Source organism: Anguilla anguilla, chromosome 4 (assembly GCF_013347855.1).
Source record: "Anguilla anguilla isolate fAngAng1 chromosome 4, fAngAng1.pri, whole genome shotgun sequence".
Classification (NCBI taxonomy): Eukaryota; Metazoa; Chordata; class Actinopteri; order Anguilliformes; family Anguillidae; genus Anguilla; species Anguilla anguilla.
Window position 1 is genome coordinate 10,208,195 of NC_049204.1, and position 26,010 is coordinate 10,234,204.

Consider the following 26,010-nt stretch of genomic DNA (forward strand, 5'->3'; position numbering starts at 1 on the left):
TCACAGAGCGTTTCTGTGTGAAACTGCGTTCGGTTGCAGCGAAGGGAAATGTCGGCGGTCTGCGAGGCTGTCCAGAGCTGCCTGAGAACAATTTTCATTACGCCGTGAGGGTTTGGCCAAACTGATGTGGTCTCTTTCGTTCACTCTCATTTTTGGTGCCCGCTGCAGGCAAGGCTACGCATACCCTTGGGAGACATCGCGGTCAGGAGACGAACAGTCCAATCCTCACACCCCTCTTTCATGTTAATAGAAAAGCCATACAAATACTAGTCATATTTTATTCATACAACATCATTTGTATTGGATATGGATTGAGATTTTTTAAAAGGTCGTCCCTTTAGTAAAGTGCCATTTGCTTATCAAATGTGGAAAAAGGCATTCCTAGGACAAGGGGAAAGGGTATTGCCCACAATCCAAAATTTTGTCAAAACCACAATCAAATGTTGTGATCTCCTTGATTTAATGTTGAACATTTTGCACTACATATGGCTTTTCATGTCACGGGATGTTAAGGATCTGGTTATTAAACCAGCCGCAATTAAACACTGATAATTTGGTGAGTAGTGTAACATACGCTTCATGGCCAAAAGTATGTGGACACCTGATATCCATCATCTTAACCAAAATTATGGGTATTAATATGGAGTTGGTCCACCCTTTGCTGCTATAACAACCTGCACCCTTCTGGCACATCCATGCCTGCCTCCCGGAAAGTGTTTCTGATCTGTTGGACAGGTGTTCAAGTTTTTTCTTCATTATGGTGAGAATCCTTCAATCACGAACAATGAGGTCTTCGAAGGCCTACCAGACCCTTTTGCAATTGCTGAGCTCACCAGTGCTCTCATTCTTCTTAATGAGATTCCAAGCAGTTGATTTTGGTAGGCCAATGGTTTGGCTTATGTCTCTGACTGTTTTTTCTTATTTCCCAACCTCATAATAGCTTCCTTGACTTCACTGGCACAACTCTGGTCCTCATGTTGAGAAATGCCAATAACAAACTCCAAAGAGCAACCAAAAGAATCAAGACTGAATACTGAAATCTTTTTTGTACCTGCACTAAGAAAGCCATTGAACACAACAGACTAATCAAAATCACCTGTGAAGCCATTTGTACCAAACATAATAGTACCCTGAAATGGGAGGTGCTGTGAATAAGCAGTCCAGTAATTTCTACATGGTGAATCTAAAATGTATTTAAATACCTGCTATATTAATAAAAGCTAAGCACTTAATCCACAAGTGAATTGTTTGATTGCAAATGTAAAATTGCAGAGTACAGAGCCAAATAAAAAAAAAAAAGGTATGTCTCTGTCCAAAACATTGAGCTCACTGTATTAGCTAAATGCGATTGCCCAGTGGATGTGAACCTTTCCTACCTGGAGGCTCTCCTTGTCCACGCTCACCACCATCCTGTCCTCCTCACACTGCACACTCAGGCCCACGTTCAGGGAGCCCTGCTGCTCCTCGGGCTCAGCGCCGAGCCTGGGCCGGCCGTCCGTGGAGGTGGGCAGAGACAAGTAGGGAAGGCCCTGCTCGGGGGGACCGCCCATCCGGGGGAAGGGGAAGGGCGGACCTGGGCGTGGGGCGAAGTTCCCCGGGTCCGGGTGGGGATTTAAGTTGTGCAAGATGGCCAGCTCCGGGGGGAAAATGCTGTCCATGACATCCACTTCATCTGGAAACCAAAAGCAACTGTTAGAATCGTGAATGGTTTTAATGGCACAGGACTTTTTATATCATTATTACAGATATAAACCCAACATTCAAATGTGGTCACCCTGTTCAAATACAAGGGGCATAATTTAAGTACGTGATCTTTAAATATTGTAAAATACACCCTTCTCTCAAATTTGGAATGGCCAATCATGTAACACATAATCTGCTTCAACAGGAAGTCACTACGCTTTAAATGACAGGGAGAAGAGCCAATCACACCTGGCTCCCTCAGACGCAGGTTGAAGTGGTTGGCCACATGGGTGCTGGTGAAAGAGGTGACCGGGCTGTAGCCTTGCTCCTCCGCCCACTGGATAAGGGCCTGGGAGCCAGACGGCAGGTGGGACTTAGACATCTTGGACACCTGCATCAGCCTCTCAGTATCCGAACTCAGGCTCACACTGTCCGCGGTCTGAGGTATAGGGGACGGAAGAGAAAACACCAGACAGCCATCAATACACAGTTCACCACACCAATTGGTACTTTCCTTACTGACTGAAAGAAAAAATAGTTCTACACAATAATGTATCTAAACAAAATTATGAACAATGTGCTTGTTTGCAGTAGCTCTACCAGCCGATTAATTTGATGTGGTTCTGTCACCAACTTAAAGCGAAACTTTTATGGGGGATTTTTGACATGTGATCGTCGATGCTGACTCAAAACCCTAAAGGCAAACAGATAAGTCTTCAAATATCACAAAAATGTGAGTACACCCAAAACCTGGCAAGAGAGGCCACACACTCATTCACTCCCCCTGTCCACCAATGCATCTGGCCTAAGCCCACCACCAAGTACGAGATGACCTAATGGCACCAGTGAGTAAACACCAGTGATCATCTAAAACAGATTCCTACAGAACATGAATGATGTGTATTTTAGGACAAAAATCATTGTATTATCCATTCATCTCACCATAAATATATGTGGTTGAAATTGTTATCTTTCACTGAAGTGCTCTCCCTGGCTCCTTCTAAATTCTTGCAGTGCTCAAACTGAAACTTTACAACACGATTCACATAAAAAAATGTTCAACATTATTCACAAGAAACAAGAAAGTCTTTTTCCAATTTTACAACAGATGGAGAGAGAGCATGGGCTACAAGCATGCATATCACACCCCCACATGAAATGTGTTGCTTCTTGTTCATTGTCAGTTGGCTTCACAATAAACATAGTGTAAACGGGTCCTGTTATTTCTACCTATTCAACCAACTTTTGACAGGAATGAACTATTCCGCCTTTTTTTAAATTTCCTCACCACAGATTGTTATACCGGTAAGTAAGTCAAATACAAAAAAAGAGAACCGATCACTTGTAAGGACAGTGCATTCAATTGCCATTGTGTCCGGGTCTGACAAATATTTTTTTCTGTCCTCTCCATGGCAACCAACGTCCAATAAAGTACAGGAAGAAGATAATTCAAACCTTTGTTTGCCAGACTGAGTGTACTTCTCTTGATCAATGGCAGAGGACAAATGCATGGGATTAACAGCACGCCGTGCTTGGTCCCCACTCGCCCAGTTGTTAATGCGCGTGAATGCTAATTCTTTCCCACAGCCACCTCCCACCCAACTGCACTGTGGGCAATCTTACAACAGTAGTGAGTGTTTGATTTTACGAGGCTATCATATCACACGCATAGCTGAAATTCTCTAATACGGACCCACAGAGACTTGTTAACTCGCACTCTCACAGGAATAGGCAGACACAGACGCACATACATTCAATGATACACAGACGCACATAGACACATAAACATAAAGACACCCCACTTGCGCAATGCACACAAAGACCAGACACACTCTCCGTGATGCAGACTACCACTTCCATCTAAAGCCAGTAATCTCAAAAATGCCAGTAATCTACAGTAGCAGCTGCAGAGAGGGATTTATTTCCCCCGTAAAAGCAAACGCCTCCTTTTCCATTCCCCGCAAAGTGATGGCAAGTGCATAAAAAGTTCAGCCAAAGCAGCCTGTAACCATGCTGTCGGAAGCAGCGCTTTTCAAAAACCAGAGTAACTTTTTGAAAAGCCCTTTGCCACTTCCTTATCGTGCATTTGGATTCAAGAGCTTGCTCTGGTTGCGTCAGGGGCCTGGCGCTTGATACCGGGGACCAAGCCACTTAGTTCTGGCTAGCATTACCGGTCAATACGACCCTTTTGCAATTTATTTCGTGCAGTGATATGGCAGATGAGCAAACCGAGCACACTGGCTAGCCAGCTGCATTGACGGGCACCACCTCTGATTGGAGAGCTCGGCGCGCCCTGCCCATAGCCGGGGAGAGAGAGAGAGCAGGGTCTGCTCACTGTCTCTGGAGAGGGCAGAGTTGGCTCGGCTGGAGAGAATCACAAAGGGAGGTCGGCACGGGGGCCACTAATCCCTTCAGACTAAACCTCTGAGCGCACGCAAGTGGCAGCCCTGAACTTAATGGACCGTAAACAATTAACCTTTCCTGAGGCACAGTATGAACAATTAGCTCCCTGTTGCTTCTAGCTGGATCCTGACATGTTAAGGAAGGTGTCTGAGCACTTCATTTCTGGGGTTCTGCCTTTTCAATGTGACCTGGCACTCACACATGCATCTGTGATATTTTTAACCCTTCAAGGTGTGCGATTACATATATGTGATTAGAATGTTCTTGACTGAACATTCTAATTCTGATGTAACAATCAGTACGGGTAATTGAAAACAATGGAGTTCTAGACCACTGACTTAGAATTGTGAAAAAAACATTCCAAAAACTTATTCTCCATAGAGTTAATTGCATTTTCACCAACCATTATGCCAAGAGACAGAGTACAGTAAAAACAAAAAGGCTAAGATGGACAAACACAAAATGCAAGATCTCATACATCAGGTACTATAAATTTCTAGAAAGTCATGTTTTTTATTTTACCAAATGTAAATAAATTACAGGCAATAAAATAGTAACCAACAACAATATTTTTTGTAAATCATTATTCTGTTCCATGCTTTATGTGCAGCATGAACACTGGTAAATGTACAATACCAAAAATGAATACTGCATCAAAAGTCTGCACTGATTATCTTCATTACTCAGACAAGCAAAGAGAACTTTTTGGCGTTGACAAATTTCTATTAAAATCCTTCTTAATTTATTGGCAGCAGAACCTGACTTTAAAAATGGCTTCCTGTGGAAAAATGAGAGGTAAAGCTAAACAAAATAAAGCGTTTCTTCGTGCACTAAAAGAGTTGTGAACCCTGCAGCACGCTAGGCCTGTGCCTGAAACCCAGGACGGAGAGCGGTCGTAGCCAGTAGAGCTCATAATTCACGATTTGATGGATGACGAATGAGTTTGGCTGACTGCACAAGGAAAACAATCTGGTCGACCTGGCTTGTGCACAAGTCTGGAGACCCCCCCCCTCCACCCAAGTAACACCACATCCACTTGTATACCATGGTGAAAACTGATTTGTTGCTAAGGAAGCAATTTCACATTGCCAAATTTCTCACCACAGCCAGACGTCAGGTGTCTTCGCACGTATCATGAGACCAATTCATAAGTGGCTGCTGTGTTGTGGGTGGTATATTTCCAGTATATTTCCACCTGTCTGTCTTTCTGTCTGTCTGTCCTTGTCCACAGTTTTAGTGTCATGTTAATGTATACTGGCTGGGACCAAGGAGAAGCAGTGAATAACACAGGTGCCGGTGTTTTTGTTTGGGATTTAAACAAGCTCCCAACACTGTGAGGTCGTCCAGAGTGCTAGCGCCGCTACGTACCAACACGTCCAGCTTGCCCAGGATGCGGTGGGCCTGGATCACCCATTGGACGTACTTCTCGCACTTGAGCACCAGCACCAGGTCGCGGTGGAGGGGAGGCCCGTCCGTCTCCAGGGGCCTGATGTCCACAATCGCGTCCACCTGGAAGACACTGTTTTTCAGAGAGAGAGAGAGAGAGAAAGAGAGGGGGGAGAGAGAGAGAGGGGGGGAGAGCGAGTGAGAGAGAGACAGGGGGAGAGAAAGAGAAGGAGGGAGAGGGAGCGATGAAGAAACAACCGTAAAAAAAAAAAAAAAACATTGGCTTGCGCAGTGAATTTATCAAACTTCTTCCACATTATAACGTCTCCTCTGTCTGGCCAACTCATTAAAAACTTGGATGCCGCCCCAAAATAGGACATGTGCACAGCAGACCACTCACTACGGCAGCCTAAACAGGCACATTTTTACACAAACCGGCCATCCCTCCCATTCCTCTGTGCCAACGTTCACGGGGCATGTCTTTGGAGCTGAGCTTCCTCCGGGAATTCACAGGCAATTAGAGTCTCCAGCGAAAGTGTGAGAAAGAGGCGGTCCAGAATGATTCGGGGACAAATTAGGAATCAGCTGCGTCCACATTTTAAAAATTGTTTTCCCAAACGTAATTCCAAGATTTCTCAAAGGATCTGACAGAGATGTATGCTTTTCTCTGCGGTCACACATTGTTGAATTACGAGTTCAGGGATTAAACCAGAGAGCACACCCAAAAGACTTTACAAAAAGTACATTGTTTTAAATCAAGTCTAATGAGAAGTATGAAATATGCAAACTGTCACACACACTCACACATGCATAAATGCACACTCATATTCATGCTGATACACACATGCATACATGCACGCACATATGCACACACACATGCACACATGCACACATGCACACACACAAATATGTACAGAGCTTGCACAGCCCCATCACTTCAATTAGTCCCAGAATGTTTTCTGGATGAACTGTAAACCAGGAGCAGGATCTTTCTGGACTCATATGCAAGGTGGTCAGAGAGTTACAAGAGTGGCCAAAGAGTTTATAGAGTGGCAGCAGCATCATTGTTCTCTCCCAAAATTATAATAATTTTCATTGACTGAGGTTGTGTCAAAGAAATACCTATACCTGTCCAGAAAAGGCTTTTCTCAAAATAAGGCTGTAAAACCTTAAAAATTCAAACGTTGACAAACTTTGGGGGTTAGTTAAGATGACTGGGCCTCATTCACCAATATCTTCCCAAGTTTTTTCTTAAATTTGTTCTTAAGAAAGATCCAAAGAAAAGTCTACCTCAGATTCACGACGTTTTCTTAAAATGAACTGTTCACACAAGTGTTCTTAAAATGACGAATCTCATTGTCCTCGTAAATGTAAAGCGCATGTCAGTTGTTCCTAATTAGCATAGGTAAACACCCTGCCCACCCCATAAAAGGGCATGAGACTGCAGATTCTGCACCCACAGAAATCAAAAAGAAAAGTTGAGAGCGAACGAAGTCAATAATGCCCAAATGAAAATCTAAAGACGGTGGAGCACCGGACTCCAAATGTAAGAAAAACTTCAGTAGTTCTGAAGTGGAGATATTGCTGCGAGAAGTGAACAGCAAACGACCTGTCATATTTGGCGACATAGCTCAGGACATAGCGACAATGGGGCGACATAGCTCAGGAGGTAAGACCGATTGTCTGGCAGTTGGAGGGTTGCCGGTTCAAACCCCGCCCTGGGCGTGTCGAAGTGTCCTTGAGCAAGACACCTAACCCCTAACCCCTAACTGCTCTGGCGAATGAGAGGCATCAATTGTAAAGCGCTTTGGATAAAAGCGCTATATAAATGCAGTCCATTTACCATATTTAGTAGCGTCAGTAGTGGATATAAAATAACACAAAAAAGATGCATGGGATGCTATTACTCGTCCAGTGAACGCTGTATCTGGAGAAGAGCGCACAACTGATGAAGTAAAAAAAAAATGGTTGGTGTTTACGGTCCAATTTAATTAGCGGTCATATTAATACATATACATATAAATAATATATTAAGAAAATTCTTCTTAAGAACGGTTGGTGAACGAGGCCTACTGTTCACATGTCTCCTAAGAGCCTCAGAGTTTGAACAGTGGAACGAGGGAAGTTTGGCTCTGGTGGTGAACAGACCTGACCGTCCCGGGGCTGGGGGCTTGCAGCTCAATGATGTGGACCTCCCGATCTTGATCCGGGCCGGACAGCACACACCCTCTCGACGGCTGTGGTTGCACGTAGCTTGCCAGGTAGTTCAGGGACAAGAACTTGGTGTCAATCTTGCACGTGGTAGAAAAAACTGGATCTGAAAGAATTCAGGTGTCTGTGTTAATTTTTTGGTACAGTGAATCCCTTATCCGGATTGCAGCATTCGAGAAAATTCATTTTTTGGAATTCATTTCAAGAGCATTATTTTTTAAATGATCAAATCTTATGTAATATACCTTGCTAGAGCCCCAAGCCCAAAACCTTTACTCTACTAGACATGAGGAGAAAAGAAAGCCAACGCCATATATTTGAGGCTCAGTTCTGAACTGCATCCAAGACAGCAATATATTCTGAAGTTAAATACACCTAATTGCATACATTTCCCATGCTGTAGATAATGCTATATGATTTCACTGAAAATCTGCAGGGCCCAGAAACAATGACATACATAGTTGTAGAGTAGAGTCATTGTCTTCCGGAACTCAATTATTATGTTTGTTTAAAAGCCTTGGAGTATTTAATATTTATGTAAAACACCAACCCAGAGGGTGGTGATTTATATAAATACATCATCTGCTTAGAGAAGACAGGTGCTTCCTTATTTGGTTCATCTGGTCTTGGACACAGAGCAAAATGCTATGTACAGTATGCACTGCAGTTGGCATCTTTCCTCGTAGACCTCCTGGGTGATTTGATGGACTCAGATCAGGCAAAGATCTCTACATTATGCTCCCAAAGCACAAAAGCAAGGCCAGTCCTGTCTTAACAGTAGATGCAACACAGGGTTTTGACAAAGACCTTCTTGTGAGAAAATATCGACCAGTCAAAACCAAGCCACGACCACCATGGAATGATAGTGCCAGATACTAGTCGAACAAGCACTGTGTTTGAAATCTCAAGAGATCATAGAGCAGATCTGACAATAATACATCCACAGCTCTACTTCATGTACTAGTTTTAGTATGCGCACTTGAATGCATTGAATCATTCGATAATTAATTGCATATATATATATATATATATATATATATACTGTATAAATATTATATACATATATATGTATATATAGATACATATATCTAGGTGTGTGTGTGTGTGTGTGTGTGTGTATATATATATATATATATAATGTTGCATATACAGTAGCACCATTCCTACAGTATACATCCATCAAGAGGGCAGATATTTGCAGCCTGGCTATTGATGGAGAGGGAGAAGATCAGCGTAACTTCCCCCTTCATGAGTCATGTTTGCAGATCGTTGCTTCTCCTCCCAGAGTACAGTGCTGCTACACCTCTTTCTTCACTTCAAACAACCTCTCTGCCCTCTCTCTGCTGTCAGAGCTGAGGACAGCGAGAGCTCTGTCTGCTTCATCTCACTCCTGACGTGACACATCCTCTCAGACCCTATCTAGAAAAGCTTACGTGTGCCGAACCCATTAGAACATCTCCAAAGTTTACAACAAGCTCCACATGATAGCAGCTTCGAGAGGGCAGGGCCCCCTCCGGTCCACTTCATGACACATGAACTGCAAGGGATGAGAAGTTCTCCAAGCCAGACAAGCCTCACCCTCCCTTGGTTAATATCATTCAGCAAATGATAAAAACTTCATTAGGCAGTTGTGTGCATTCATGAGTGTCTCATATTTATTTTAGTTTCTTTACTTTATTACTTTATCACTAAGAAGAAAAATAGATCATTATATATGGGGGGGGGGGGGGGTAACAGGGCTGCGTGACCTTTAAATGGTAATTGGCCATGTCATTGTGTCTGTATTTGTAGTAATATTGGATTGCTTGCCTTTAATTTTTTGTCTGTTGAACATGTATACACTACCGTGCAGGAGGAAGTGCACCACTCTCATTGGCAAATTGGCAAACTCTACAATAGCAAATCAGTTTGTTCTGTTATATTGGCAAGGCTTCAAAAAATCATTTCAATTTGATTCATGATTTGGTTGACCTTAATTTGAGCAGTGCTGGCTGAAGATGATCATCACCGGTGCTGTTATTGGTTTGTGGATTGTTTTCAAGGTTCAAGACCAGCTCAATGAGGATACCTTCACTTAAACTTAGCTTCTGGGATAGAAAGGCCTTTTACTGGTTCATTTTTAGGATGAATTCTGGATTTTTCCATTTTCACAAGTAAAAATGCCAAATTCTGTCCATCATGCAATGTATGGTGTGAATCAATTAATCCAATGTATGTAGTCATAGAATTCAGCATACAGAGTGCCAACAGAGCTTTTGTTCCACTTTAAATAACTTTGCCAGCTAAGTAGGCCCCATATCTCACTTCCATACAGCACAACGAGCTGTAAAATACTGTCAGGTATTTTAAACAATACTCTTACAGAGATTTTCATATCTGTGCCAACTCTGGAAACAGTAAGTCGAGTTTTATTTAAACTGCATCTTTGTCCCTCTATGGCACTGAGTGAAGAACAGTGTTTTTTATTGTGAATTTCCGCAATCACTTGAAAGCACAATGCTTGAATACACAATGCAATCATTTTCATACAAATTTTCAATCAAAGGAGTTGTCTCTCTTTTTTTCATTTGTCAATGTATTTGTTTGTACTCAGATTCCCTTCTCTGTCACAATTTGTATGTTTGAGCGATGACAGTTATCTCCTTAAAGTCTCATAAGCATTCTTTTTTGAGACCAATTTTGTAATGTTAAATACTAGACATTCATGACATTCTTTGAGAAGATGATCACATCAAAAATAACTGTAATACATAGCACCAGAGCTTGCCAAATAAGCAAATGGAAAATGGGGGAATGGGTAGATAGTTACCAAGATAATTATAAGGTCATTATTCCACTCAACTTCAGACTGCCAAAATCCAAAGGGACTGGGATGTCACTGGAGGAGTGCGTCAGACAAAGTTCAGTAGGACCTGTCCCAGGCTTCAATTGCAGATATTACTGACCAATATGAAGTGTTCAATTTGGATATAATCTCTGAAGTGCACAAGCCACGTGTGCATGGAAAGATAAATTTGATAAGCATTCTAAAGGAATAGCAGTTACAGCACTAGGTTTCAAACAGATTCACTTCTTACAAAAATGTGTGGATCATAAATCAACAAAATATACCACAAAAACCATTTGTCAGCTTGTGTGTTTGCAGTGAAAAACAACACAACCGATCGTTTGCAGTATACATTTCATCCCACAGTTCCCAATTCAAGCGTAATGCAATAATGTATATTGCTGTGCTGCTACTTACAAACTTTTAGCCTGTTAATCGGGTACATATGAAACCTAGAAGGCTGTGGATTTCATCCATGTTAGAGCCAGCGGAACCTAGTGGCTGAGCTCAGGCTGTAGGTGCAGGACTGTGGCAACAGTGTTGGGCCTCCTTCTCTGTCTCTCTCTTTCTCTTAGCTCTAAGTCTGGTGACTTAACACTCAGAGGAGCTATTCACCACCGAGTGCAAAACCTTCATACAGAAAGTAGGTTATATAATCCATCGATCAGTCAGCCGTCCCTAAGTCCAGTGCTTCCTGGAACCGTGTCAAAAAGCGACGCGCTATTAGAAAATAATAATAATAATCGTAATCCCAAAAGGCAAATCCTATGTTTTTCTTATTATGGATTTCAAGGACTGCCAGCAGAACTGGTAGAAAAAGTGTACCCCCATAGATCACATTGATTTTGCTCCAATGCTTTAGTGGGAGACTGTCTATGGTCTCCATGGGGAATGAATTATTGAATGTGGATCAGCCATTCAGAAATAAGGTCTGCCATGCGCTGCATAAATACAAATTCTGTGGAATGTGTGCAAAAATTCTCCCCTGGGGACTCCATGGCCACATGGGGGCGAGCCTCCCAGCAAACCCCCCGGTCCTCCAGCCCCGGCCCACATACCTTCGCCCACTTTGATGTAGACCTCCTCGGCGGCCTTCAGCTCTAAGAAGGAGGTGACAGCTTTGTACTTCTCCTGGCCCCAGGTCAGGAGGTGTTCGTTGCCGTGGGGAAGGGTCTCCGCCAGGACCTCGCAAGAGCGGGAGAAATTTCCCGGCTCAAAATGAACCCGCGAGCCTTCGGATACCTGGCCAGGAAAGGGGGGGGGGGGGAGAGAAGAGTCATAAATTACCCCCAAAAAGGAAAAATCCATTTTGGTTTTTGAGTGCTAAAGGCAGCTTGAGGGAGGCATTAATTACAGCTTTTGGTGCCTCCCGAAAGGTAGTTTTCCAGTAGCCCGAGGGCACACAGCACTGACCACTCTCGACGGCTCTGGGGACCTGTTGGCCCATGCACTACTTCCATGTCCCAGATGTGATGTATGGACCCTCCAGGCATCGGTGCAGACCTTGGCCATTATGGAAAGGCTCTGTGTTTTGCTGTATAACAATATATTTTTCGCCACGACTGAAAATACGGAGTGAAATGCTCAGGCACGGTTACCTGGCCCAAATTGATTTTCATTTATTAGCTTTCCCCGAGCGAGAAAAGAGAAGAACAGTCTGAGATTTAAGAGCACGTTTCAAAGCATGAGGGAGTCGACACATGTTCACAGAACTCATAACAGGAAGGACATGCTTCAGAAAGCTTGCTGGTTTAAGTTTAGTGTTAGGGTTACATATGGAATGGTCCAAATCCTAAGGGTAAGGGCTCTTTTTGGGGGGAAAAAGGGCGTGAGAATGACAGGCATTTTGAACAAATGCACCTGCAATAAAATCCACAGGTTTTTAAAAATCAGTACCAATTCTAGAGACAGCTCCAACAGTTCCAATTATAATAAACTGAGAAACACATTTATATAGTAACCCGGGCATGCAGATTTTTCCTATACAATATCCGCAGAATCCGCCCCTTTCTCACCACCTACTCAACCCAGCTCCTGGTCCAAGCAATGGTTCTATCCCGCCTGGACTACTGCAACTCTCTTCTGGCTGGACTACCGGCATCTGCCACCAGACCCCTGCAGCTCATTCAGAATGCTGCGGCTCGTCTGGTCTTCAACCTCCCCAGACACTCCCACGTAACTCCCCTGCTCACTACCCTCCACTGGCTGCCTGTTATAGCTCGCATCAAATTCAAAACATTGGTTCTAGCATACCAGGCAGTCAAGGGATCAGCCCCAGCATACCTTCACAAGATTTTCAAACCCTACATGCCAGCCAGATCCCTCCGTTCTGCTACCTCAGGACGCCTAGCACCTCCCCCTCTTCGCACCTGCACTTCCAGAACACGTCTCCTGTCTGTTCTGGCCCCACGATGGTGGAATGACCTCCCTGTGGAGGTCAGAACAGCTGAGACTGTGACCCATTTCAAACGACGACTGAAGACCCACCTCTTCAGGCTGCACCTCTCCCCATCCCTCCCTTCCCCCCCTGTAAATGACTAAACTTAGGGGTGTAACTAGGCAGCTGTTTAATAGGTGACTTAGTTGATGCGCCAGTCTTAACGACTACTTGTATTTTTATTTATTTTTATTTTTCCATAGATTGCGTTGTTGCCGTTCTCGTTGTTAGTGTTAATCAGTTTAACCACCAGGGTCCAAGTTGAACTATGCGGTTGTTCCCTGTACTTGGACCGGTACTTCTCTCTAGGGGTTTCGTCATACTTGTTCCTGGTTATGGTTATACACTTTGTTGTACGTCGCTCTGGATAAGAGCGTCTGCCAAATGCCTGTAATGTAATGTAATGTAATATAAACACGGTGGCAGAATTGTATCAATATGCTCCTCTTAGATTACAAGCATATATACATATGAACCAGTGAAATTTATAAACACTAATCTAAAATGGAACAATATGGCCATATCTCCCACATTAATATTTCACTTTTGATCTTCTATTTTCCCACTCTGTCTTCTTACACAAAGTGTAAAGTTACCACTGTTTATACAACATTATATGAAGTGTCACCAGAAACTCTAGCTGGGTAACTCAAAATGGCTGACACTGGACTGTTCTGTGTTTACGGACAGCACGCCCACAGACCCTTAGTATCCGTCTGGTATAAGCGATAAAACACTCACAGTCCGTCTGCAGCTCAGAGGCTGCAATGTCCCAAAGGACATACCCTAAAAACAACACTGCCTCAGATCTGTCTCACCTCAATGTGAAGGGTTAGCCCACACATGTCTGTTCTGCTTTCAGCCAATAACTGAACAATTAAGGGCATGTATGTGTCTGTGAGTGTGTGTCTATGTGTGGGAGCATGTGTGTGTGTGCATGTGTGTTTGAGTAGCATGTGTGAGGGTGTGTTTGAGCATGTATGTAAACTGTACAGATGTGCATGCACATTCTGTATGGAATGGGACGGTAATATCAACAGATATTCATGGTTTTTGCCCACAAGCTCAATGGATATGTAAATTATGCTATTTTTTAAATGCCAGATGACAAACTGAAAGATTTAATGTCCAGGCCTGATAAAAATAGGGGTGCAATTGAAAATATGAGTTTAAAAAAATGCCAGGGCTTAATAAAACAGCTGCAAGATGCCAAATAAATTGGGGGATGGGGGATGGGGGGGGGGGCTTAACATATGTGCAGAACTCTTGATGAAGTGCTGATTTGCTTTTCTGGCAGCGCGACTTGGCTGAGGTGACCGTTCCAAACTCAGACCACCCCTCAGGCTCTTAATGGAGCTCAACGCATATGCTTCACTTCAGAGAGATAAACATTCGCATGTGTTGAGAAACCCACTGTACACTGCACGGTCCCAGTACAGGGTCTAGACAGGCCACCTCATTATATTTCCAAGATTGTTTTGCTGTTTTTCTCCAACAGCTTACCATATCTAAAAAATGTCGGGCGCAGTGGACACAGTCCTGGCATGTCCAATTAGGAGAATCTTTATCATCCCATTAAACTGATAGGGAGTTCAGTCACCTCGGTCAAATCAATTCAATTACACAACCCATCACCCCACTGCTTATACACCACTCCGCTGCCCTATCTGAGTACAGGGTGCATGCAGGACCTAAGAGAAAATTCCAGAGCACGAACAGGAGAAGCAACCCACGCCCTCGCTCCGAAGTCTCACGCCTCACGTCTGAACCCACTCTCCGACACATCTGTCTCGGTGCGGAACATCTGCCTGACCTTTGGCTGATCCCGTCTCTGCCGCTGGCACGCTCATCAACGACAATAAAAAACAGAGATAACAAAATGGCTTCAGACGGACCTTTATTTAGAACTATCGCTAAGGGGTGTTGGGGGGAGGGGGGGGGTTGGCTGAGAGGCAGATAGCACAACACACTTTACTGCCGAGAAGTGTCTGGAATACTGCAGCACGTTTGGCACTAGACGAGTTGGTCGTGTTTCTGCACGAATCCTGAGCCAAAACGCAATAAATTTTTGTATTTTGCTTAATTGCAGGGATACAGTAAGACTTCAATTAGTTTCAAAGAATTACACAGAAAGGCCTGAGAAACATCATTAACTCGGGGCCTTGTTTTTCATATGAAACCGCAAATGTTTTTCAAATAAGAATATAAGGGGGGGGGGTGGTCCAGACAGGGGTTCCATGGCATTGAGCAAAGGCCTGTTTGCTTACTCAGTGTGGGGCTGATTTTTTTTTTTTTTGCGCCGTTTGAATCGTTCAGTGAAACAGATGGACCACTATTATATAACAGTATTAAATACCATACAATACAGAGTGTCATGCCTACAAAAAGAATTGAAAGTGCACAGATATGCACAATTCCCATACAGTTTAACTACAAAATTGTAACGGCTCGTATAAAATAAAATCATTTATACATAACCCCCAAACAAAACTTCAGGTTCAAAATGTTTCATTCCCAAATTGCACTACAGAGCTATCAATGACATTTCAAAAAGATGTCGTACAGCTGTGTAGATGTAAGACAGCGATGTAACACTCTGAGTAAACACCCTTGTTACTGTCCTAGTTAATCCATTACGTAACACAGGTCCACATTTGCAAATTTGAGGCTTGATGCCATGAAACATAAAGAAAAGAAAGTATCTGATTGGTCATGCCAAGAACTGATGAATCAGCTGTCTAAATGGAATTTTACCCTGTGCCTGCTAAGCACATCCTACCACTTTCCCTGAGGTTCATTTAGTCACACTTTTAAAAAATAAAATTACAGTTAAATTACATTTGCTATTCCAAGGAAGCTTAAAATTACGTTTAGGTCCTAGTAACATACCAGTGGCAGGAGTACAGCGACTTGACTGACATCTTTCAGAGAAATTCCCCTGAAACTTTAAATGGTGATTCTGAGGTAAGGCTGCAGTTCAGGAGTCTGCTGGCGAGCGGCCACGAGGTCTCATACCTCAGGGTCGCCTGCTCCTCGTACCGCCGCGCTGAGGAGGAGCCCCGCCTCAACTTTATGGACCACGGGAGGAGCTTTTGTTTATGGACCGTCAAACGATCGCCCTGGACCGCCAAAGCAACACAAGACATGTTGTGATGGTTGTCCTCCGCAGAGTTTAAGACTGGAAAGTAACGTGCCAATGGACTGGCTCATCTGAGAACACATGTTACAGCGCGATGTGAAACTCCATCCTAACTTTAATGACCGTCTCTATAGGAACTGCACAAGTCCGACATACTGCATAGGCTACTGGTGTAGAAGATGTGCAGTAAACATGCTCTCATTTTTTCTTCTTCAGTTGTAATGGAAATGGAGGGAGAGGGTCAATGCACTAGAGTGAACTTTCTTAGCACTAGGCTGTCCCCAGATAAATAAATTATTGCGCTTTATCTGCGCTCTAGCAACAAACAACTCCAGACAGCGACTAGTTTTTGGCTTGTTTATGAACTAATATTCTACAAAATGAAATGGGGCCACCGACAGGTTAGGATGAAGTGAAATCCAAGTCAAAATCAACACATAGCTGGATGCTGTTTTTAAAAGGAAATTCCACTTAATGTTCATAATTCAACACAGTGTTACCTACAAGCACTTGTTAATTCTCAGTATCTTTTCTAAAAATCTCAATCAATGCCTGTGCAGGGAGTGATGATGTCACCAAGTGAAAAGGCCAGCTCTGGATGAGTACATTTACACAGATCTTTAATTCCGAGTGGATTTTAAAATACGGTTAAAAGGAAGCAATAAGACGACAAACAGCACATCAAGTTATTATTTTTCAGCAGTTCCCCCTAATAACTACAATATATTTGCAGTTTGGTTAGGGAGTATCTAGAGACGTGCATGCGGGGGGATTTAGAATTCCAGGCCACCCAACACAACATAGTTTTAACACAGGGAATAAGTCAGTCCTGCCATAAAGCCATCAGCATATTCAGCACCTGGCCTAACCCGCTGAGCTCCATGCTCTACACATGGAGTATCAAGGCAATATTGCTCCCAAAGCTCTGCGAGATTTCCTGCCGCCAGTTACCAGGAAAAACCAGAGCAGGCAGAACAACGTCTAAAAAAGATTCAACTTTCCCTTCTTTCTGCTTGGACTCCTTTTTTCTTCAGTCAGAAACAACAGTTGCATGCTGCCCAGCTCCCAACGCCGCACTAGGCTTTTAAAAAAAGTGCAATTTAATGTGGTTTCCTGTAGTATTTTACCACATGGGAATCAACATATTAATGCCATATCCACAATTACCAGCTGCCAAATGTCAATTACCAGAGTGCGGCAATCTTCAGCATGCCAATGATGCATCTTGCCTAAAAATACAAACATTTTGCTAATTATAATATGCACAGAGTAATTGGATTCTTGGTTGATAAAAGCGCGTTCTGAAGAAGTGAACGCAATGAACGGCTGACAGCCATGTTGAACGGCTCAAGCCAGGACGGCCCTGGCAGCAAATGCGCCTGCGCATGTGTGTACTGGCAATGAGATGTTATGAGAAAACAACACCATCTGCTAACCCACCACAGCAGATTGCTTCTGCAGACGTGTGTCCACTGAAAACCAATATTGGCCGGCGATGGTTTCAATTACCAATCAGAAAGACTTTCACTGTTCGTTCTAGAGCAATAAAAACAGCAGCTTGGCAAACACCGAAAGAGCAACACATTCCAGCATCCAAACTTTATTTACAGCCCATTATATATTTTCAAAAAGCTTCTTCGGAACAGGATCACAGTACCAAAAGAACAAAGAGAACAATAAACACATTGCATAAGTCTAGTACAAATTCAAGGACTGACTGCAAAGACCGGAAAAGTGTCTGCCCCAGCATTTTAATTTGCCGAAATGAAATTACGTCTGAGCCGCACACTGTAAAATGTCCTCCCTCGCGATATTCATTACGTTGGCGTGCAGACTACCCGATTGGCGCAGAATGCTCCCAAGTGTGTTTTACAGAGAGGGCGTCTGGACGGATCATTTTTAAAGGTGAGCGCGTAGACGGCCAACACCAACAGTCCGCTCGTGAGCCTTAAACCTGATACGAACCCCGGCTCATGGCGAGGGTCCACAGGAAATAAGGTCTGGCAGGACTGTTTAAGGACCAATTTGCCACAGGAAATTTTCTGATGAGCGCGATGGCCTCTGGGAGGTGACTTCACGGTCCCTGGGCACAGTGTTAAGATCCCATAAGTACGCTGTCCAGTTTAAACGGCTACCAACACCGCACAGCCTACAGCCGACCTGTTTGCTTTAAACTCCATTCAGTTTGATGCCAGCGTGTTACTTCGTCCGAACTGTCCATTCAGTGTCATTGTTGCATTTTTTGCAGGAAGAACTGACTACAGTCTTCCTCAAACTTGTAGCTTTGGGCAAATACTGTGAATAGAAGAAGCAGATTTGCTCGTAACTGCCACAGATTTCGTTCCAGTTAGCCATTCTGAAAGCAGAGCGCTCCCCGTAATGGAAAAGACACGGTGAGTGGGTCAGCTGAGGAGAGCACAGCCCTGACAAAAGGGGATATTGAGTGTCCTCTCCTATGCTAAACCGTCTCTTTATTCTGCAATGGGGCTCCACACTGGCACACTAATGAGGTGTCCCAGTGGACCAACCTGACGTGAGCGATTCAGGGGACAGAGGCAGAGGCCCAGCTCCGGTTACAAACTCCGCACAAAAACGGGTGGGCCTGTGAGGATTCTAAGGGCACGGAGAGGGCTTTTCAGCTGCCACTCAAACGCGTGGCTTGCGACTTAACTTACAGCCAGGCAACATTCGATGACATAACGATCGCTTCATGACATTTCGGTGATGTTTCCAGTAGAGCTTTGAAATCCACAGAGAATTATTAGCTTAGCAGGATCTTCCAATGATATGTACCCATAATGTCAACTGTGAGGCAACGCTGTTGTAGTTTACATCTACCCCATCTATTATATGGCAGATGTACAAGACAGTTTTTTTTATGGATTCTATAAGGAATAATGGTAAAGCTGTCCCTAAATAATGTTCTGGCTTTGCTTGGCGCACTTTAAAATATCCGCCAGACGTAGCGTCCCCTATGTCGTATTGCATGCCTAACAGTGTTAGATACACAACATTAGCTCTGCGTGCAGTCTTCATGCTTTCTGTTATTGCTGTTTTATGTCTGCCACCACAGAAAATTGAGGATATGTGAAAACACTACTGACCAACCAAGAATCATACTCTGTCCACACAACCAGCCCATTAAAATGTAGTTTTTAAAAACATGCATGGCCACAAGAACTTTTGTGTTCTTTAAACCATATCCAGTTTTGAACAGGAAATAGCTCATTTAAAAAGAGAATATCAGCAAGCATATGCATTTTTGCATGTTTTTCTTCCCCCACGCACGCTCACGGGGGTGTCTGAGATGTCAGCGGGTGAAACCAACATATTCTGTGGTACAGTGTCTGCCCCAAGAAAAAGTTTTCCCCTGTTTGGGGCCTTAATGAAGGTAAGTGAGTGTTAGCATGCCTGCTTCATATAACTACAGCAATTCCTTTCAGGAAGAAGTAGACTACTGAGAAACACATCTTCCAGGAATGAAAGGCCCAATCTCTTCTCAGGCACGAGGAGGTTTCACTTTGGAATAGCAGAAAGGTTTAGATAACTATTATTCTTTCAAATGTCAAATGAAGCAGACAAACAGTAGATGACTTGTACAGATGGGGATGTAGGAGTATAAGCGTGTGTTCTGTTTTACTGTGGTCAAAGGTCAGGATAGGGAAGGAATGAGTCTGAGTCATCTTGTGCACTACTGGTGTGTGTGTGTGTGTGTGTGTGTGTGTATGAAAATAACAGTAACAGAGAGTGTGTGTGCGTGAGAGACAGAGAGAGAGAGAGAGCCCTTATGATCCACAATGATAATGGAACAGCCACTGTCTGGCAAACCAATCAATTCAATAACTCACACCAAACGCATATTTTCAACCATTTCTTCCAGCTATAGCCATTTTATGGATTCTGTGGGCCTTTCTATCAGAGCAATGAAAGTAACTGTGGACACAAATGTCCGCAAATGTTTTTCACAATATCTCTCCTCTCCAAGCTGTTTGCCTCAGAGTGTTGCTTCTGGCCTGGGGGAACTGACCCGTCAGCGATCTACGTGTGCCTCTTCACCCCAAATTACACATAAAGAGGCACAACTCCACCCGGCATTCGCAGGCCACAGCTCTTCAAACGTCCTCCATGACGCGACGGGAATACACTGCAGCCTGCAAAACCATTCACTCTTTCCCTTACGCCTCAGGGAGAGCCCTTCACCTGTTTTCGCTAAGCTCCACTGCTGTCTCTCGCCATGTTCGATGTGTAATGCCGCTGAGGACGTACGGCGAGAACCACCCCCCTCCCCCTCCCCCGTGTCGCCCCTGTGTCGGAAAGCAGCGAAAGCAAGCCGACGGCGTTGTTCGCCGACGTTATATCAGCAGGTCGTGTTCACTCTTAGCAGCCAGCACCTCTTTTTCCCATAAATGTTTCACGTTCACACAACCTTCAGCCTACATGTCGGGGTCGAGCATACGCAGGTGGACACAATACATCGACATATGGAGATAATAACACGGACTCCCACAAAAATGCATCGAAAGGCCACTGTTAATATACACTGAAAAACCCCTGAGGCTACATGAAGGTATGTACAGTGGATGTAGGAAGGTAGAAGCATATATCCCAGCTTACAGATGGTCATTGCCGTGATCAAGCTAATCCGGGCTGGCCTCTTCGTCTTGATCTCCCAGTGATTTTCGCATGTGGCAAGGAGGTTTAAGCTAAAAGATCCAGGCCAGTCCATTTTCGTTTTCTCATTAAGTCTTGCAGAAGGGCCCCCTGGGTTCCCACTAAATATGGCCAGTGAACCAGGAGGCCCAAAGCCCACTCCCCCTACAATGCTCTTTTCCCAAGCATCATCATGCAGGTTTTCACTGGGCAACTGAGCCCATGATCACTGTGGATCATCTCCTATCATACCCTCCCATCTACAGGCAGCAATAAGCCTCGAAACCTATCCCACATTTGAAAAACCATGTCAGGAAAATAATGATATCAGAGAGCACAGAGCTAGCAATGCTGATCTCGGTATTCCAGTTTATCAACCGTATAAATCCTATTTTATTTATCTCCAGCATTAGTTCAATGAATTTCCAGGGAAAACAACATAGCCACATAACAACAACATACAGTCTATAATTATGCCCTCAGCAATGTTTGTCAGAGGAAAGAAAAAAAAACTACAGAGCACACTGACTACAGGCATATAAACAACCAAGTGTCACATGATCATGATTAGAGCATGAGCCACTCTTTACAAAAAAAAAAGAAAACATGGCTGATCTCAGCAATGTTTTCAGTGGGTGAGTAAACCATCCTCAGAGATTACTGGGGTTTCCTGCAAAGGAAATGGAAAGTGTAGTGGAAGGGGGGTGGGGGGGGGGGGTGTGTGTGCATGGAGGGTGCTACTCAGCTGGAAAATTCAGCACCGCAATCCCCACACTCCTCAAACGCTAACATCAATTACTGTTCAGAAGAAATTAGAGCCTCACGCTATTCATGAAGCACAAATTGCGGCCACACGCTGTAGCTCCTGCAATAAAGACAACCAAGATTGACATGCACTATTAAGTAGGACTCAAGCTGTCGTTTTTATTTTTTAAACGCTCCTAAAAACTGTTCTTTTCCTTTCACAGCAGGATGGTAACATGCTAGGCACCTCAAGACCACAGGAGCTGATATGAATGCATGGTATTCCAACATACATATGGATATTTCACTTCTGAGGACAGAAATTTAGACAGTTACTGTAAATACTTTTCACATTTGGAATGCCAAGCAGTGGCTTTTAGTAAATATTCACTGCGACGGCTAAGAAGGCAGCTGCTTCTCTGAGCGGAGGCTTCAATGGTCAAATTCAGCAACAGGAAATGTGCCTCCATGCCCTGTTCTCACTACTGTGCCAATAGTAACTACAGCCTAGCCCTTAATTTACATACAGACTAATAGCCAGAATAATAGGCTAAAGAAAGTGGAAACATACATGCGGTAAAGGCCAGATGTACAGCAGTGCTTGCCATTTCAGTTCTTTTATATGACCTGAGTCATTACATTGAGAGCACTATAAAGATTCCTACAATGCTGTGTTCACTGATTCATTTAGTACTACTTCTGGATAGTCTTTAGTCTGCAGTAAACTAAAAAAAAAAAACCTTAGGCGACTTGAATTTGTTTAGCACAAATTCATTCAGTGATTCCTCACAAATGCCGGTGCCACATGTCAATTTTAAAAAATTCGAATTAGTTTTCATTTATTTTTCATAAGCCTGACTTTGATAGCATATTGTGGACAGCTACTGTAACTTAAATCCCTTGGGGAAAACACTTTATTTTCTCTATTGTCCTATATGTATAACAGTATTTTATTTATATTGGATTATTTTTCATTTAAATCCAAAGAACACAATATTTGACATTATCAGGAAAGTTGAGGCTGAAAAAATATGAATAAATATATCAATACGGAATCATAACTACATCGTAAAAAATCATTTAAATATGTAAGTGAAACATATTTTGTCAGTTTCACCTGCGATTTGAAAGATTTTATATTGATTTAAATGTTGCCAAGTTCTATTGATAAACTTAGGTGGGGGTATCCTATTGACTTATTGTGCATCTATACAATGTGCAGTTCACCAATGAAAAGACAAAAAGGCTACTGAGCAAGGAGACTGCCTCTCTTGAAGAAACTTGAGGAGTTCATTCTGTTTTTAGTTTGTCCACTGATTCATTCAGGAATGACCTCGCCAGTTTCTTTAGTTCAGAACGGAATACATGATTCACTCACTGACTATCATTCCTGAAGGGTGCGTGTTTACATTCAGCAAGTCTCAATTAGATTTTCAAGAAACAAAACCTGCCGCATTGCAAGTTATTTCTCTTTCTCTTAACTGTTTTTGAACAATTAAGAAACATATTGTGAACATATTAGAAATCTTCAAACAGAATCATGGAAGAGTAGAGTATAAGAACTAAATTAACAAATGTAAATTTGTGTTCACGTAAAAAAAAAAATTAGTCCAAAAAGAGGTAATGTTTGAGATGATGAACGACCCACCATGAATGTATAGGAAGAGGCAGCAGGGGTCAGCGGGGTATTTGTATGATGACATGGAAGGTACTGTATTGTTTAGGACTCACGTAGAAGGTGCGTTTGATGAAGGGAGCCAGCCTCACTGTCTTCAGCTTCCAGAGTACAGGCTCTGGGGAGTTGAGCACGAAGACGAGCGGTTTCTCGTGCACCCGCCAGGGCTGAATGGGCCTGACGTGTAGGACCACCTTCAAAGAGCAGAAACGCGACGTCAGGCGGGAAAACAAAACACGCTACACACACACAGACACACACCAGCGCAAACACAGCATGCGGTTACTGTCATTTGTCTTAGAGAAACCCCGCACACCCAGGCTGTTTGCTTTCTGCGTTTTCAAAAAAAAAAAAAAGAATTCAGGCCATTCTGTTCTCTTTGAGTTTTCCTGATGGAGCCATTTTGTTGCTCTTTATCAGTGTTTTTGTTTTCGCGTTCCGCGTCACTGATGATATCGCAGCTGAAAGCTTTTTACTTCCCTGGGAGGCATCTCCCAGCCCTGATTCAGTGCCCCCCCCCCCAAATCAGTAGGCTCACAGTCCATAACCTTGCGTGGTTCCAGTTTTCCCTCACTCTGGCTTGTGCATGCACATACTGTAAGGGAAAGAAAGTATGTCTCAATCCACATATCAGAACACAGAAGTCTCCACTGGATCAGACTGTAACTAAAATACATTTCTGCTTTCTGTTACTGGCAGCAGGAGTGCAGCTCCCTCTTGGGGGACCTCTTTTGGGGACCCTCAGTGCAAGCTGCCCTCACTGGAACTGCCCAACGGACCGAATTTAGCAGCGTGATTTAAGGACTTCATGCACACGGGAACCGAACTGTGCACAAGACACATTTTGATTTAGACCCCGTCAGAGGCTTGACTAATGGGCACACTTAATCACAATTTCAGTTTTTCCAACCCAGGTCTCCAGTTGTTCTGGAGGGCCGATGTTGCATGGCTTAAGTGGCACATGCAGTACAGTAATGTAATGAACATTGCGGGGAAAGAAAAAAGCTCCAGTGACACATAGCCGCTGTGTCTATGCCCTCCTATTCTCTCTCAGCACACAGTGGTGGTGCAGGGCAATTCCCAGGCTAATCGCATTAGCCACTGAGCAGCCTAACCTGATTCACTTTAATTACCATAACTCCATCAGTGCTGCTTTGAACCCTTGGCAAAAAAAAGGTTGTGAAGATGGTGCTGATGATCACAATGATGATGAAGATCATCACATGTAATCATTACATGGAAATCTTCATTTACATGCAAACTGCATCGAGTGTTGGACTTTCCGCATGCTGTTTTAATAAATTATAAATAATAAATTCTGTTCACAAAAAAGGTGGAATGAGTGTGGAATGATCAGAAGAATGAGCGGCACTGCTTATGTTTGGAAGAACCGACCTCTTTGAAGTACGACATGAATGCCTCAATGACAAGCCGCATACGTTGGGTTGCAAAACACATCACACACTCACTCGGCTGCATGGCACACACAAATAGCTGTTTTGTTGACAGCTCTGCATGTTGACGACTTCAGATCCTTATCTTCTGAAGAGAACCTCCTGTTTTGGCCCAACCATAAATTAATAACAACAAACAAGTTCTTGTTATGATAATGATAAAAAAATACCACTAACTGAAGCTTACATAAATACAGACAAGTTTTTCTTACAACACTTTAGGAAGTTGTAGCTCTCAGTTACCATAAAATATCTAGGGTGTGAAACCTCTCATAGGCTCTGTAGACACTGTTTATCTGAGTAACTTAACACAATCCCTCATGTTTATATGGGGACCATGAGCCTGTTAAAGACAGTCCTGAAATATAACCCACAACTCTTCCACGATGCTTTGTAGGACTGCATTTAATCTGTTAAATTGCCATCACAGAGTAAAGCCAGACAAACTCAAGTTTCAGGCTGAGGTGAACACAGGCTAGACTGGGGCCACTCTCAGAAAGATAGCCACCAAAGTTCCAGCCTTCTCACATTTCTTCTTTCCTTAACCTGTCTGATGACCAGCATCCAAAAGCAATGGTCTGGCAGCACTTCACTCCGCCCCAAACACGCACACTCACGCTTTCATCTCATGAACACCCAACTCCCAACACAAAAACCTCCATCATCCACTACGCAAAATGCCACTTCGGGGTACACAAAGGAGCACTCTGTGGAGAGCACTGGTGAGAGAAAAGCAACACGTTTACGTGCTGGCTGTAACTTAACAGTTGGTGTTCAGGGCCGAGGCTGTGACGATTTGGAGAAGCCCAGAGGCTACAAGAGCGCGGTTTGAAAGCCATAATCACAAGATCCGAAGGGAGGGGGTGTAAATGAAGGCGTTTAGCAGTGCGCCCAATAGAAGGGCAGCAGCAGTCATCAAAAAAAAAAAGGGAATGGAAGAAATTACTAAATTCTTATCTCTGAGAGCCTTGGCAGTCACTCTACAAACACAGGCATGCGAACGAGAGGCCGCGAGCGTCGCTCTGTGGTTTCCTTTGTTTTTTTTTCTCCCCTTTTTTTTTTTTGTTTGTCTGTGTGGAAAGTTTCGATGAGCTTCTAATCTATTTGAGCTTTCTCCATTGTCTAGCCCATGGAAAAAAAAAAAAATCTGTATTCCTCTTCAGAGAATAAAAGAAACTAGTATGCGATCATACCTGCTAATATTTCCTTGGCCTAAGACTCCAGCAAATGTTTCCAGAAACATCCATAAAAAGAGAGAGGCAGAGAAAACGTGAGCAAGTCGAGGTTGTAAAACTCATGGAATTTTACTATCAAGTACAAATAATTCCAAAAGGAATAAGTAATCCCAGACAGCATCAACACGTGTTGCCAAAAGAAAGTGTAGAAAAAATGACAAAAAAG

At 43.4% G+C, this 26,010-nt stretch overlaps 1 protein-coding gene across 2 annotated transcripts in view; it reads right to left on the bottom strand.

Annotated features, from left to right (window-relative positions):
- The window catches only part of tgfbr3 (transforming growth factor, beta receptor III), an 88,237-nt gene that overhangs the window by 19,848 nt on the left and 42,379 nt on the right, over nucleotides 1-26,010 (bottom strand). For both annotated transcript variants that reach the window (XM_035413844.1, XM_035413845.1), the window contains exons 4-9: nucleotides 23,212-23,349; nucleotides 11,569-11,752; nucleotides 7,621-7,789; nucleotides 5,455-5,605; nucleotides 1,933-2,122; nucleotides 1,377-1,672 (exon numbers count right to left, since the gene is read on the bottom strand). In XM_035413844.1, the coding sequence (XP_035269735.1) occupies nucleotides 1,377-1,672; nucleotides 1,933-2,122; nucleotides 5,455-5,605; nucleotides 7,621-7,789; nucleotides 11,569-11,752; nucleotides 23,212-23,349 (1,128 nt within the window). The remainder of the gene's footprint in view (nucleotides 1-1,376; nucleotides 1,673-1,932; nucleotides 2,123-5,454; nucleotides 5,606-7,620; nucleotides 7,790-11,568; nucleotides 11,753-23,211; nucleotides 23,350-26,010) is intronic.